The following is a 15,976-nucleotide window of genomic DNA, read 5'->3' as shown; positions in this document are numbered from 1 at the left end:
CCTTGCTTGAACTGGATTTTCCCTTGTTATCAGTTTTGTCATTCTTTTCACATTTTTGTCAGATCTTCTAGTTAAACTCACTTTTAATTCCCTTGTCCTCTCTGCATCTCATGTGGTCTTATCTTAAAGCATCAGTCACACCCTAATGATCTCTAGAATCACAAAGAGCCACTAATTATCAACTGATTGTGTAAATCATTTATTCAGGTAAGTGTGCTTGCATTCAGTCATTCCAAATTGCTTGAGAGATGCTGGCGAAAGTTCACATTTCTGTCCCCAAAGAGCTTACAGTAAATTCAGAAAAAAAATTTGGAGGACAATACCTGAAAATGAACTGAAACAAAATGATAGCAATTAAGAACATCCTGGATTTAAATACTGGCTCCTTGTTACTGAATATTTTCAGTTTACACAACATATTTAGTTTGACCACTTTTGTCTGGAAAATGGTTACAATTATATCTTAGGACTAAAGTAGGAACATTTTACAAGATACGCAATAACCTTGATATACACTATGACCCAGAAAAATACTAACTACTTTACAGGTTAATTGTTATTTCATAAATTTTGATTTACTAAATTCAAATTACATGTCTTTCATAATGTTTTCTACTCTTTGTGGTAAGGACAATTAACTCCATGATTCACCTCTCAGGGGTCACTTATACCCTTGCTAGTAGTCATCCTAGAAAATCTAGAATGATTAATGTTGTGTGATAGGTTAGGCATTGTGGGATTTCAAGCATGTGGCACCTGAATAGAGAAAGATTTCACTTTCTTTCTTCTTCCTTTTTTTTCCCCCCTTTTAATTAGCCAAGCTTTCTGCCCATTGCATTCTCTATCCTATAACATGCATAACGCTTGATCAACTAGCTGTTTTGTACAACCAGCCCTCTGGTGTCATTCTAGGGAAAGAACATAGTAACACTGCCTAATGAATAAAGTCATCATGATTTTCTATCACCTTTAATTGTCTGACTAAAATGCTTGAGAGGTAGCAATCTACAAAAACAATTGGAAGCAATCAGGTTGTTGAATATAGAATCATTTCTACTTCAGAGAAATTAAACTTTTTTACCCATTCTAATACAAAATTGTAAAAGAATAAAAATGCATTTTCTTTTGTTCTCAGTACATCTTAATACTTAATGTATTTTGCATAACAACTTTCATTTTCTCAAAGGCAGGTCAAGTGAACCCAACAATCAAATTATATGTTGTAAACCTATATGGACCAACTCATACTTTGGAACTCATGCCACCAGACAGTTTTAAATCAAGGTATGCAATTTCAATTTCACTTTTACTGAGAAATAGATATTCTAACTCCAATTATCATTTTGTTGCAATTTAGAGAGAGATGTGATCAGCTTAACAAATCCACTTGAAAATAAAACCATTAGTGTAGGAATGAACTCATTCTGGGTCTCTTGTTCATAGGAAACATTTAAAGTTTCAAGGTGATTAGCAGCATAACAAAATGACTAAATATACTGATACTGAAAATTAGACATTTTTGTAGGAGATGTTGCAGAGATACTGGGGTAAGAGATAATTTCCCATTGAGTCTTCTTCCTGGAAAATTACTCCACCTATTATATTGGCCTTTGAAAGAATGTGATATCCCTATGCTTTGTATAGATTTTTTTTTTTTCAACTTTCTACCATAGCTTCCCAATGATTCCTTAGCTTTCTTCTCCAGGCAAAAAGTTAATGTGAGACTTTGTTTTAAATGATCCTAAATAAGAATCATTCTTATTTAAGAAGTCTGAATTGAGTTTGTGGCAGTATAATTTTATTATTAGCAATCCTCCATTAGTGATCAACTAAGCAAAGAAACATGTGGCACTTTAGAATCCAGAGTGGTTTCACATTTCCAGGTTGATTCTATCAAAAATTTCAACCCATTGAAAAGTATTAGCAGTTATAGAGGTGGGATAGATGCTGATTTAGGAAAAATAGTTTCACACTATATTTAATTACTTGGAGCTATGTTCAAAACCCGTTTTGATGGCATCAATAGTCAATGCAGGTGAATGATACAAATAGAAATCTCATTTGTTCCACTTGTTCCATGATGAAATTTGGGAAATTTTCATCAAGAGGTTTTTGACAGATTGGATGGCCAGTGTGTGGGAATTTTTCCTGTTTCAAACAGTAATAATAATTTAGAGAATGCTAACACTGCAAAGGCACCTCTGTACCTAACATAAACACTCCTTCTAATGAGTTCAACATTAAAATATAGTAGATGGTCATCATTTTTTTTTTTCTAAAGACAGAATCAATTATCATTTCCTGGTATATTAAGTATGCGTGTCCTTCATATTTGAGTTACAAACTGATAAAGTCAATTATACATTGCACAAAGATATCACATATCTTTAGATGTTGGAAGTCCAGTACTTAGAATAGTATGGTAAATAATAATATGGCAAGGAAGGATCCTGTGAAGAAAAAAAACTTATATGTAAACCAATTATGTTAGTTTAGCAACACACTTGATCTACGATTTGGGAACAGTCATACTCAATATATATAATATTTCTTCTTCTGCCTCACAGTCTTAGTTAAATGCCAGCTAACCTATGTGAGATGTACCAAAGTATATGATACACTTTTTTATTATAAAATTAAATGTTTATTTTATTTTTTCCTATTTAATTGATGCACTGTTGCATTATAAAACATATTTCCAGAGTGCAACATTAAATATATATATATATATATATATATACTGCATTAAGTTTAGCAATAAAATTCCAACCCCATCCTTCACCATACAATTAACAGCTTTTTCCTGATTTAACCATCACCTCTTTTCCTATCCTTCTTTTTGCTGGAAGATTAAAGACCAAATTTATTTCAAAGCTGATATTTTAAAATATTTTCCATGCTTCAGTATAACAGAAATGCATCTCCTCATTTCACTAAGCCTAGTGAAAGCTTTAATATATTTCATAGAAAAGGATATTCAATGAATTTTATGTCATCTGCATTTAGCTACTCTCTGCATAGGTCTTACTAGCATGGGCTTAGAAATATAAACATGAAAAAAGTAGAGGTAACCATGTGAATCAAGGAAAACTATGTTCATCACGCTACACATCAGCTAGAAAGTAGCTCTTCTTTTCCCCTATCTTTGTTTTAGGATTGTCAATATTGCTGACATCAATATTTAACACCTAGTACTCCGGCCTTGTAGAAATTTGCAAGAAAACTATTATGTCCATACTAAGTAGATGCTTAAGATATAAAGGAGTACATCATTTTTCATAGTTTGTTGGTCAGGATGCTGAAAATTTAGCAGATGACACACTCAAGAAGGGTAATGGACATGTTGTTACATAAGAAACTATTAAAAAAAAAAAAGTTATGGCTGGATTACAGGAAAGCTCACAAAGGAGGGAAAAGCAACATAGACTGCAACAGCAGAATGTAAGTTCTGCTACAGACCTGGAGTTAAAAGGGACAGGCTCATTTAGGAAGCCTTAAGACAACTGGAGCTGAAAAGTAGATTGGACAAGTAAGAAATATTGGGCAACTCAGTCATTGCCAAATCAAATTCTAGCAAGGAGTGGTTTCTCGGAATAAACTCTCTTTACTCTTGCTCCTGTTGAGCTGAGTCTCTTCAGAAGGCCTTCTAATGACCACGTCATCCTGAAGTCCATCTGCAGGAAGTTGTGGGGAGGAGGGAGTTGGATAAAGGATCTAGTAAATGAAAAATATTCAACAGAAAGAAGAATAATGTTTCTCATAAGAAGTTTATCAGTGTTAGTTCTTTAAGGATGTGCTGGTGATGTCCAGAAGAACACGCAATGATTTTTCTGAAGCCACACTGAAACCGTTCTGATTCTGTGTCTAGCTCTGTGTGTATGCTTATGTGTACATGAGCATATTTTTGAGCTGAGCCTCTTTCTCTGCACACACACACACGTACACATCTATGATTTATCTGCATAATAATTGTGCTTCTACTGAAAACTTGCCATTTGTTTCTCATATGACTCACATGAATCATGTGACAGAGTTGTATTTATTTATTTACATTTAACATCATTGTTCATTTTTTTACAATGTATACTTTCTCCTCTCAGGTAGAGGCCCCTTAAAATTCCCATGACTGGTGGTGTTTTAAACTGATTACATTTGTGTACTTTGGACAATGGGTTTATCCATGATAACACCTCATTCCTGTTACAACTTATTTTCCTTTAGCCATTTCCTAATTTTCTTTATCATGTTATTCTTAAATTTTTCAAATCTAACTCAGATTATTTTTGATTTTTTAAAATTAAAATTTATAAATATATAAATAATTTTGGTAATAGCACTAGAAGTAATATTCCTATATTTATTAGTGTCACTATTCCCATTAATTCTAAACAATACCAAATCATTTTTATTTTCTAATGTATAAACATAAACATAATGTAAATTAATTTACTAATAACATACCTTCTCCATGCCCAATTATGGCCATTAAATATGTTCTCTTGTTTCTGGAGTTTATGTTGTGTTCATAGAAAAATAACATTTAACAGCTGAGAGAATACTTAAATTCTCAACAGACTACCCAAATAATTAATTACCTTATAATAGTTTACATGTTTATTTGTTTTTGAGTTGTTGTATAAACATATACTACATTTTTATATTCAGATGATCTGTGAAATGATAGTTAATAAGTGAACCATTTCAGTTGCTCAGGGTAATTATAAACTTTTATCATTTTCTGTCCTTTTTTTAGTATGCATGAATTTTATATGTATCTTAGTCTTCTCTCTAATACAATCACAATGGTGACAATAATAATTGAATATATATGTGCATACCTATGTAGGGAGGAAGATTAATAACATGCATATAGAAAGATGCCCTCTTAAGACTTAAAGCAACTTACAAACTGTATTCTCTGAATTTGTTTTGAACTTGAGTTGTTAAGTCATGTGTATCAGTTTGTTGATTGTTTATTTGATTGATGGGCTAGTTGGTTTGTATTTGTATGTATGTATGTATTCATAACAATTAGTATTTAAAGTATAATAGTAAAAGGCCTCAGGCCTCCCTGGTGGCCTAGGGATTAAGTCTCAGCACTGTCACCTAATGGCCCATCACAATGGAGTGAATTCGATCCCAGGTCACAAAGCTGACCCACATGGCACAGCAGACCTCTCCTGTTTTGCCCACTGCATCCCTTAACAGTGTATTTCAGTAAATCCACCTGTTCTGCTCCCCAAACTGTCCCTGATGAATCCTCTCACAAACACCCTCATACCTCTGGTTTATACCCAATTATCCCATGCCCAAAAACAAAATAAATAAATAAAAATCTTCAAAAATAAAGGCCCCAAGCTCTTTTCATCTTTCGGTAGAACTTTCATTAACCAGTAGTTATGCTTTAGTCAAAGAGCAAATACATTTTAATAAATGTAAATGTTTTTAAAAGGCAATTAAGGGCCTCCCCGGTGGCGCAGCGGTTGAGCGCTGGGTTGTGAAGCTGCCCGCAGCCTCGGCGGCGCCTGTTCGATCCCCGGCTGCTCCCCAGCCACCAGAGGAGGGTCCCACATGGCGCGCAGACCTCTCCTGCCGCCCGCTGCTCCCCTCAGCAGTGTACTTCGGTCCTTCTGCCTGCTGTGCTCCCCGCTCTGGCTCTGGTGAATTCTCTCACCCTCCCGCGCTTCTGACTGTACCCAGTGCATGTATAAACAAAACAAACAAACAAATAAATAAATAAAAAACATGCCTCTATTAAAAAAAATAATAATAATAAAAAATAAAAGGCAATTAAATCATTAAGATAGACTAAAGAAAAACAGAAATTTCTTTCCTAATTTCTACCTTTATACCCCCACATTTTAAAAATTGTGATTTAGCAAAAGTTAAGCAAATCCAGATTATGAATAGAGCTTTCCTTCAAAACTAATTCATTTCATACTCTTATCTTTATTTGAATTATGGTTTGTGTTGATTCTTTAGAATGTCGCATGGTAGGAACTAAGTAAGATAATGCCCTTTTTGAATATACTCAGACTCAGCAGGAGTTAGACGATTTTTCTCATCTCAATGGGAAGGCACATTTTGCAAATTGTTATACTGTGAGTAAGGCACTGCAAGCATTCAGTGCCTTTATTGGGAAATTTAGGTATGAATTTTAAAATATATATCTAAGTTCTAGTGAAAAGATTTGTTATGATAGTGAATTATGCAGATTTTTTCCCACAGACTAGGCAATTGTCATATTGTTTTGTGGAAGTGATTATCCTTTGTGTTTAGACATCTCCAGACTAAAGAGTAAAGGTAGTTGTTTGTCTTTGATTTCTTCTTACTCTGTGCCTGACATTATTTTACTTATTTAAATTTTCTTTTAGTCATCCACCTTTGTGACCCTCAATTCTCAGACTGTATTGTTATTGTGACATTATATTTTCCGTCCTTCTCTGTGTGTGACACTGCTGTGCTTTCCTTTACCTTCATTGAAGTATGTCTAGTCTGCATCTCTTATTCTGCTAAGGAATATCTGTGTCTTCCAAGAAAATTTAACCAATAAATTTCTCTGTTCATTGGACATAAATGTGGATGCTACGATTTTCTAAAGGAGACACTTATGTTAGAAATTTAAGATTTGTGTAGTTGAATGTCTATGGGTGCTAAATGTCCCTTTTTATGAGAAATACATAACTATTGACAAAGGTCTTTGAAGGACACTAACCATGAATTGGTCATGAATGCTATCACAGTGCACTTAGAGACAGAGATCCTGGGTTACTGGAAAAGAATGAACTCAGAGTAGCTGTAAGTATATAAAGATTTTATTTTGAACTGATAATAGCTATTGGTAAGGAAGCCAGTAGAATCACAGGTATGACTTCTAACATACCTGTCTGCTGGTGATGCTGGGGCCTTCATTCCACATGCCCTTATGAACAATTAGATCTCTTGTGCCAGACCACCCAGCTAGTAGAAAGTTTTTCTTGGCTTGAGTGCAATCCCTCTAACCTGCTTGTCTCTGTCTCTGTGGCTCAAGAGGACCAGATCCTCGAGGACTTCCTGGGTAATCCAGAGCCATGGAGACAAGGAACAAGCAGGAAAGCCAGTTATAAGGAAGGGACACTTCTGCTGGCCACTGGTTGTGGGACACCAGATCTAATGTGTTCATGAGATGGAGTTCCAGGAGGACCGCCACATCTGCAGCAGGCAGGACAAGGAGTGTGACATTTCCAGGTAAGGGCACTTCCCTAATCCCTCATTCAGAGGAAGTTTGAATCTTTGAGCAAACTGAATAAGTAGATATGAATCATAAGGAAATGTGCACTGAGGATCCTGGGACAAGGAAAAAGGAATACAGAGTGTGGTTTACTAGTGAGTGATTATATCTTTCCTCACATCTTGTGTGTCAAGGTTTATTTTAACACTCACTTTCGATAGCTTCAATAATTTATTTGGGCATTTCATTGTTTTAAAATTATCCCTGAAAGACTGTATAAATTCAATTTTAGGACGAACTCTCATCATTATGATTTTATATATATATATATATAATGTATGTATATATATACATACACAAAGTTTATCACTTAAGACTAAATTTGTTTATGCAAAGAGACATAATGTATAAACAGACAAAATAGTCACATTACTTAATAAAAGAATCATAAGTACTATGAATATAAATAATGTTTTCAACTTAATATTATACCTAAGTTATGGGTTTTTAAAAATTCATTAAAAAATCATTTATGCACCAAATTGCCACTGGTTGGATTTTTAATTGTTTTTAAAATGTTTTTAAAACATGTTTTTAAAATATATCCTTTTTAAAAAAATTAATTTTCCATCAGAGGCAATAGCTATATTATGCTAATATCTGTAGAGACATTGCAAAGATATTTTACTGCAACATTTCTCTTGAGGACTGCTTTAAAAGGGAAAACTCTAAAATGAACATTGAAGCACTGTTTATTGTTACTGTTGTTTTGTTTTCTTTTATTTTAAAGTTGTTTGTGTTAGCTTGTCATCTCACTTGGCATAAAATGTATTACTTTCTGTGGTTAATTGAGATAAATTTCCTATTGGGTATGAAATTTTTCTATATAACATTTCTGTCCAGATTTTTCCATGAATATGACATCCCTGATTTTGCAGTCTTTGGTCAGTTTTTTTTTTTTTTGACAATAATCAAAGTTTTTATTGCATTTGTGAAGTAATTATATTAATTAACCAGAAATACATGTTGTCATAATTCAGCACTTATTTTCCTGATTGGTAATGGTAACCACGATCACTTGCATCCATGCTAAATCCTCTGGATAAAGCAATCAATTAAAGTTTAATACCTATTATCTCCTGTTTTTAATATTTTTACTGCCAAACATGACAATACATGCAAAATAAGTCACTTTCACACACTAAAGTGAAGTGGACAACGTTATTTACAGAATTTCAAGACCTGTTGATTTGGTCAAAGATTAATCCTAAACCAGTTGCATATTTCATCCAAATATGCCTCGTTGACTCTATTTAAGGAACTTTGTGTTATAAATGCACTGAGTTTCCAGGCAATCTCCAAATGAGACTCAGCTGGTTGTGAAAGCTGCCAGATGTCTTGAAGAGATTGTTGAAGAAACTATTGCAAGCTTTATTGTATGACAAGTTATACTTGCCCTTTTACTGACAGCTTCACTTGGATGGGCTAACAGGTTTTCTGGAGAATTCACTAATGTTAAAAATGTAAGATTCATGTAGCTGAAAGTCTAGCTTAGATACGCTTAGGAGGTGATTTGTATCAGGAAGGTTTTTTTTTGTTCCTTGTAGGTTATTTTTTTCTAAGTCATGTAAAAACTGTATGGATTAACTTTAAGATAGTGCTCAAGTAATTTAAGTACTTTGTAGGCCATTTTCCAAAGAAATCTATTCTGAAACTGAGCAAAATGATTATAGGTGTTTTATAGCATTAATTAAATTGATATTGATGAATACATTTTTTCTGTGTACATTGAGGTTGGGAGGTATGGTATATTACATCAATTTCCAAAGAGAGACTCTACAATGAAAAAAAATAGAAACATAAGGAAAAAATATATAAACTTTTTCAATCCAAAACCCGTCTGAGGACACCATAGTCCCCACTAATTAGAATCCTCACTGTAACTAAAATTGAGTAGTTCTCCAGCCCCTCAATATGATTGCTTACTTGCTTTAAACTGATTCAAATGAGGAAAAAAATATTTTAGAAAATATTAATAATAAAAAGCTGGGAGTAGCTAGCTCTTGACCAATGAGAAAATATTACATAGCTTTGTAGTTCAAGTCTCCAAAGATAAAATGAAATCACATGAATGTTATAAGTAATAAATGATTATTAAACCTAGAATAAGCTATGGCCGTTAATTTATTGTTAATTGCAATTTTAAAGCAGTAAAAATTAATATAGCTTATAAAACATATACTTATTTTGCATGTTAGTACTAATCAATAGAAAGTAACAAACAATTCATAAATGTCTAGCATCTTGGTTTTTTATTTTTCCAAAGATTTCCTTTATTCAAAATCATTCGCTTTCAAATTTATCCTCAAATTTTCTGTATATTTTAACATGTACATATATGTGCATGTGTTTACATGAATATATGCATACATACATATTCATATTTAGTTTCTAGTATTTAGAAAAACAGATATGTTTATATATTCACAAAAATCAATATAATGTAACATTTATGGTATTTAATTTATTCTTACATATGATACCAAGTTTATATTATTGTTTACTGTACAAGCTCTGTGACTCTAAAGGGAAATTTTAATTTTGTCTTCACACTAGAGAATACTATATCACTATGGTTAAATGGGTAAGCAATACCAAGACGGTGGTCAGATGGTTAAACCGACCTCAGAACATCTCCATCCTCACGGTCTGTGAGACTACTACTGGTGCTTGCAGTAAAGTGAGTATAATTTGCTTCTCTTTTATGCTTAAAATGAAATCATTTATACTACCCCTCAAAAGGAAATCAGGCGATCCTTTGTACAAAGACCTCAATATTAAACTTTCAAAAGTAGTGAGAAAAGGGTCATTCTATTAGAAGTGTGTATTTTAATCTATACAGCTTCCAGTCTTTAAAATGGGAAATATAGATGTTTAGGCAGATGAAAATGAACTTAAAGAAAAAAATACTTCTAATGATGGATTTTTATATAGTATGAACAGTAGTCCAAGCCATATTATTTCCATTTTCATGTATGTGCTTTCATTCCATATTTTAACTTTCATCTACTTGAAGACTTTGACTATTTCTTTGCTGCCTTTAAACACATTCCAGAGACCCCTGGATTCTCCTATAGTTCAGGTTAGCCTTCTAAAGTAACAAATAATGTCTCTGTTCTTAAATTAACTGGAAATAACAGGAACATTTGGTTTGTGAACCACTGTGTTGTGAAAACAGATGTATTTAGATACCGTATGATCTAACTTTTATATGAAATCTAAGCAGAAACACAAAAGCAAATTCACTTCACAGAAGCAGAGATTAGGTTTTTGTTTACCAGAAGGGGGTTTGGGGACAGGAGGAATTGGGTGGGGCTGAGTGATTAAAAAGTACAAAGGCCAAATAGAAAATAAAAATGTTTTGGTGGGTATAGTGTACAACATTGATGACTGACTATAGTTAGCAGTACCCTATTGTATACTTGAAAATTCCTAAAAGGGTAGATTTGAAAATTCTTTCTGAGGGAAAATTTTTTTATTATGAGGTGATGAATGTTAACTAAACTTATTGTCATAATCATTCTAAATATATATGCATATTGAGTTATTGTAATATACAACGTAAACATGTCACAATCTTATAAGTCAATTATGCCTCAATAGTAATGAGAAAAAGAATAAATGCCACCACTCCAGCATTTTCCAAAAAGTGGAGAAAATAAATTTTCATTCTCTTTATAAGGGAAATATAATCTTGATACTAAAACTAGACAAGGACATTTCAAGTGATAACATTTTAGACTGTTATCACTCATGGACATATATACAAAAAAAAGTCCTTAAATATGTATCATCTCTAGCAATTTAGGGAATGTGCATCATGACTAAATGTGGTTAGAGAGAGCAATTGATAAGTGGGGGGACTCCTCTCCTCTGCATGCTCACAGCTAGATTGCAGGTGAACAAAGCCAGAATTCCTGAAAGTAAAACAGACATACCCCAGGGTTGCCACAGTTTTAGATAGATAGATAGATAGATAGATAGATAGATAGATAGATAGATAGATAGATACAAAACAGACTATTATAACACATGCCAGGAATAACATCCAGAAGAGGGGTGCCCCAGCAAGTCAGTAGAAGGAAGGAAATAGTAAAAATTAGAGCAGAAATAAATTAAATTGAAGTAAAAATTATATTCCAAAAGATTAATGACACCTAAAGCTACTTCTTTGAAAAAAATGAAATAAACAAACTCTTAGCTAGGTTCACAAAGACAGGAGAAAATATAAATAGAATCAAAAACAAAGGAGGATAAATTACAATGGATATCTCAGAACTTTAGAGGACCATAAATGATTGTTATGAATATTGTATGCTAGTTTCTTAAACAATCTAGAAGAGACTGACAAATTCTTAGAAATATACAACCATTTGGAACTGAATAGGGAAGAAAAAGTAAATCTGAACAGACTAATTACAAACAAGTAATTGAAACAGGGACCAAAAGTCTCCCAAAAAAATAAAAGTACAGAATCAAAAGGTTTAACCATTAATTGTTAAGGTATCTCACAAAGTCTTTGAAAAATTGGTGTGTGCTTTTCTAGTTAGTGAAAGCCAGTCATTTTCCTATACAACGATTATGTATATAGGTAACTGCAAGTTTATATTTCAGTGTTTCAGTAAAAAATAGATATTGGAATGCAGTTATATTTTTGATTTGATACCTTTTTGATTATTTTCTTTCTCTTCCATTTGTGTAGTTAAAAAAGACTGTACTTTCTGCTAAAATTTAAATAAGAAACAAATAATTGCACATGAAACAATTCTCATGGATTCTAGCATATCCTAATGCACAGTGGCATTGACATGTATTTTGTGTCTGTTGATATCAAGGCTGTGTTATTGCTGAGATAGGAATAGAAAATCAAAGAAATATTTAGTTAAATATTTTCCTCATGTCTGCATGTAGATAAAATCTATTAAATCTACATGAAAAGAGTAAGTTGAAAATTAATTATGTAATTATAAAATGGCTTAGAAGGGAATGCTGATAAAACAAAAATTGTAATTTTTGACAATTTGAAATGAGTATAACTGCATATCAGTAAAATCTATAATGTGTGGTGATTCTGTTGTCCTCATTTGGATACCTTTATTATAGAATTTTTTAGAAATTATAAGATACTTCATACACTACAACAGAAAAACAATATTACTAAAATTTATTTTATGTATGCATAACTTGAGATTAATTAGTGTAACATTGCTTTTGAAATATGATTTTGGTTCCGATTCTTTGCAAGATATTTTAAGGGAACATGAAATTTTGTCATATGAAATGTTTAATTATCTTTCCCTAAGGGGGAAAAAATGACTGATGAAGAGTGGATTGAGTATTGAAAGAATGTCCATCCTTTAATTTTATTCCTGGCTATTTGCCCAGTTCTTTTGAAGGACTTAATAATTTTGTTTCCTGATGATGCCTAGAGGTGAAAAGAGACAGTGTCTAGTGATTCAAAACAGTCTGAATGAGGTAATCAAACTGAACTGGAAAGTGATCCATCCCTGGTGACATACTACTGGGAATTCTAAAGGAGTTTACTAAAGGAGAGACTTTACATTTAAATTATCTTTTAATCCCACTTCACTACTTATTCCTTCAGTTTAAATCAATAATGACAATGGTACCTCTTGTGGTATTTTACCAGCTGGAAAGAGGAAAAAAAATCTGATAGATAACAGCTTTTAAAAAGGTTAAACTGATGCATGCTCATTTTGGTCTTTAGATGCTTCACGGCGTTAATTGTTTTCTTTCAGAAATATGAGATGACATCAGATACATGGCTTTCTAAGCAGGTATAGTATAGTCTCTTAATGTCATATTTTGGCCATTGTGCCCAAACCATCACTTATTTGTATGTAATAACTTTCAAAAGTTATTTCAGTAATATGACCTTAAGTCTTTGCTATGTTGAACTGAGTGAATCTTTTCCATTAACATGTTTTTGACTTGGATTTTCTGTCTCATCAAGTGTGACATGTTTACGTATGTCTTTTGTAGCACATAACTTGCAGAACAGCTACCAGGGTCCACTTTGGGGATCATTCATACAAAGAAACTTGTATAAATGAAAGAATACACATGTTATGACCCACCAAAACTAGAAACCTTCAGAATTTTTCAAGTTGCCTAGAAAATTGACCAAACCTTCATATAAGTAGTTATGTGGAGATTATTCAAATAAACACTTCTTTCCTTAGATGTATGCTAGTTCACAGCGCTAGCTTATAACATAAATGAAACTACAATCCAGATGGTCACAACAGAATAATTTTCAAATGTCTCCACAACATAGTATCATACTGGACATTTCAATAGGAAACACACATACATTATGCAAATATGTTTGAACCCACTTTATTACCAGTTCCATCACTACTTGTTGCAAAGGAAAGTGTCTGTTTTGTTTCATTTTGTTTTGCCTTTGATTTGTATCGTTCTCTACAGTGATCTTTTATATCCTTTCCCTAGGTGGCATACACCTTTGGTTTCCATTGCCACAATGAAACCACCAACTGTATAGCCCCAGGCACTACTTAGATTCTGAAACATTCAAATTCATGCTTGGCCTCTCCTCCTAAATATGCAGAAATAACTGGACATTCCACAGGTCCAAAGCAAACGCATCCCTCTCTCCTCATTCTTATGTCTTATTGTCATAAGAGGCAAGACGTAATTATCTATCCTACTATTAAAATCATAAACCTAGTAGTCATCCTTGATACTTTCATAACGCTTATTTGTATATATATATGACTTATCACCAATTTCCTTCATTTAATTTTTAAAGATCCCAATCAGTTTATTTTAGTCCACATCACAAACACCCTCAAGGATCATGTTACAAGTACTGCAGTTTTCCTTAACTGGAAATCCTCAACACCTGAAGCACCTGTCAATCTGTTCACATTTGCAGGCTGATTGATGTTTTCAAAATATATATTTGATTATCACTGTCCACATTATACTCCTACTCTCACAAAAAAAAATTATTTATCTCTCCTTTTGTTCTTCGGGTAAAAACGAAATCCTTAAGCAGACTATAAGGAATTAAATTGAAAACTTTGCCAACTCTTTCACACTGTCCTTTCAGCCATTCCAGACACATTGGCCCTCATCTGTACAGTGCCTTTGCATTGACTCTTCTGTCTGAACAGAATTCTCTCAACTACTTGTTTGTTGGAAGGCTTTTCATTTTCAAACCTCAGTTTAAATTACCTGCTTAAAAAGTTCTTTACTCCAGAGCCTTCCTGGTGGTGCAGTGGTTGAGCGCTGGGCTGCGAAGCTGCCCACAGCCTCTGCAGCGCCGATTCAATCCCCGGCCACCGGCAAGGGTCCCACATGACACGCAGACCTCTCCTGCCATGCCCTCTGCTCCTCTCAGTAGTGTATTTCATCGATCTGCCTGTTCTGTTCCCCACTCTGGCTCTGGTGGATTCTCTCACCCTCCCGCGCTTCTGACTATACCCTGGTTCTTGTATAAATCTTAAAAAAAAAAAATTTTTTTTGCTCCAAATACCATAACACAATCACATTTCCCAATAAAAGTTTCAAAGTCAAGTGTAACTTTTGTGTAAGATTTAGGCAATTATTTCTGTGATTTTTAATAATTTAGCAAAGGCAGGATGGATATTCACTTTTTGTTGATAAGCAAATGCAGGGTGGTGCAGGCAGTTGAGCGCAGCTCTGTGAAGCTGTCCGCAGCCTCTGTAGCACGGGTTCGATCCAGGCCACCGGCGAGAATCCCACATGGCACGCAGACCTCTCCTGTCAAACCCGCTGCTCCCCTCAGCAGTGTATTTCAGTCCATCTGCCTGTTCTGTTCCCGGCTCTGTCTCTGGTGAATCCTCTCACCCTCCTGCACATCTGGCCTATACCCCATTCTAGTATGCATGAATAAATAAATCTTTTTTTTAAAAAAGTATATTTTAAAAAAAGAAAAACAAATGCATAACATAGAATTGGGTAAGAGGAAACCATAAATACTTGTTAAATGTAGGAATCTCTCTTTATGAAATGTATTACAGTGTAGAGCTATAAACACACTAGAGTCAGACAGACCAGGGTTGAGTCCTACTTCTATATCCTAATAGTTATTTGATTTGGTCAAGTTATTTAACTTTAAGATAAAGTCCCTCACCATTTATTTTACCATTTGAAATACCATTTTAATTTACTTCATTTAAATTTTTCCCACCTCCATTTCTTAAACCACTTGACCATTTTATCCTTTACCCTCCATTTAACTGCAGAAACTTTACTTTGTTTTTTAGTTTCCACTGGTTTTATAAATATTTTACTTTGTTGGATTATCTATTGTGTAAATGTCCAGTACTAGTCTGTAATTCTGGCTTGCTTTACTACACATTATTCCCTTGAACTCTTTAAACTCCTTCCAATTTTGCTATAAGTAGCAACATTTAATTTTTCTTTATGACTGAATAGTCAGATACACCCAATCCTCTTATCAGTGGACATTTATGTTGTTTCCATATCCTAGCTATTGTAAGTGTAATGCTGAATAATTAGTGTAGATTATATAATATTTGAGTTGATGGTTCATATTCTTTGGATAGGTGCTCAAAAATGAGATTTCTCAGCCATTTGATGTTTCCATTTCCAGTTTTCTAGAGTAAATCCAGATAGTTTAATATGATTACATTTTCTCTACAACTTCAGTATTTCAGTTGGGCTTTTTTAGAT

General features: G+C 33.5%; 1 protein-coding gene across 4 annotated transcripts in view; it reads left to right on the top strand.

The window, feature by feature from the left end:
• The window catches only part of DPP10 (dipeptidyl peptidase like 10), a 611,591-nt gene that overhangs the window by 523,826 nt on the left and 71,789 nt on the right, over positions 1–15,976 (top strand). For all 4 annotated transcript variants that reach the window (XM_054699639.1, XM_037523252.2, XM_054699638.1 and 1 more), the window contains exons 10-12: positions 1,187–1,284; positions 9,827–9,950; positions 13,030–13,068. In XM_054699639.1, the coding sequence (XP_054555614.1) occupies positions 1,187–1,284; positions 9,827–9,950; positions 13,030–13,068 (261 nt within the window). The remainder of the gene's footprint in view (positions 1–1,186; positions 1,285–9,826; positions 9,951–13,029; positions 13,069–15,976) is intronic.

The sequence above is a fragment of the Talpa occidentalis genome, unplaced genomic scaffold (assembly GCF_014898055.3).
Source record: "Talpa occidentalis isolate TD23 unplaced genomic scaffold, MPIMG_talOcc4v2.1 talOcc4.3, whole genome shotgun sequence".
Taxonomy (NCBI): domain Eukaryota; kingdom Metazoa; phylum Chordata; class Mammalia; order Eulipotyphla; family Talpidae; genus Talpa; species Talpa occidentalis.
The sequence above is the reverse complement of the archived record's forward strand: the minus strand, read 5'-3'. Positions and strand labels throughout refer to the sequence as shown.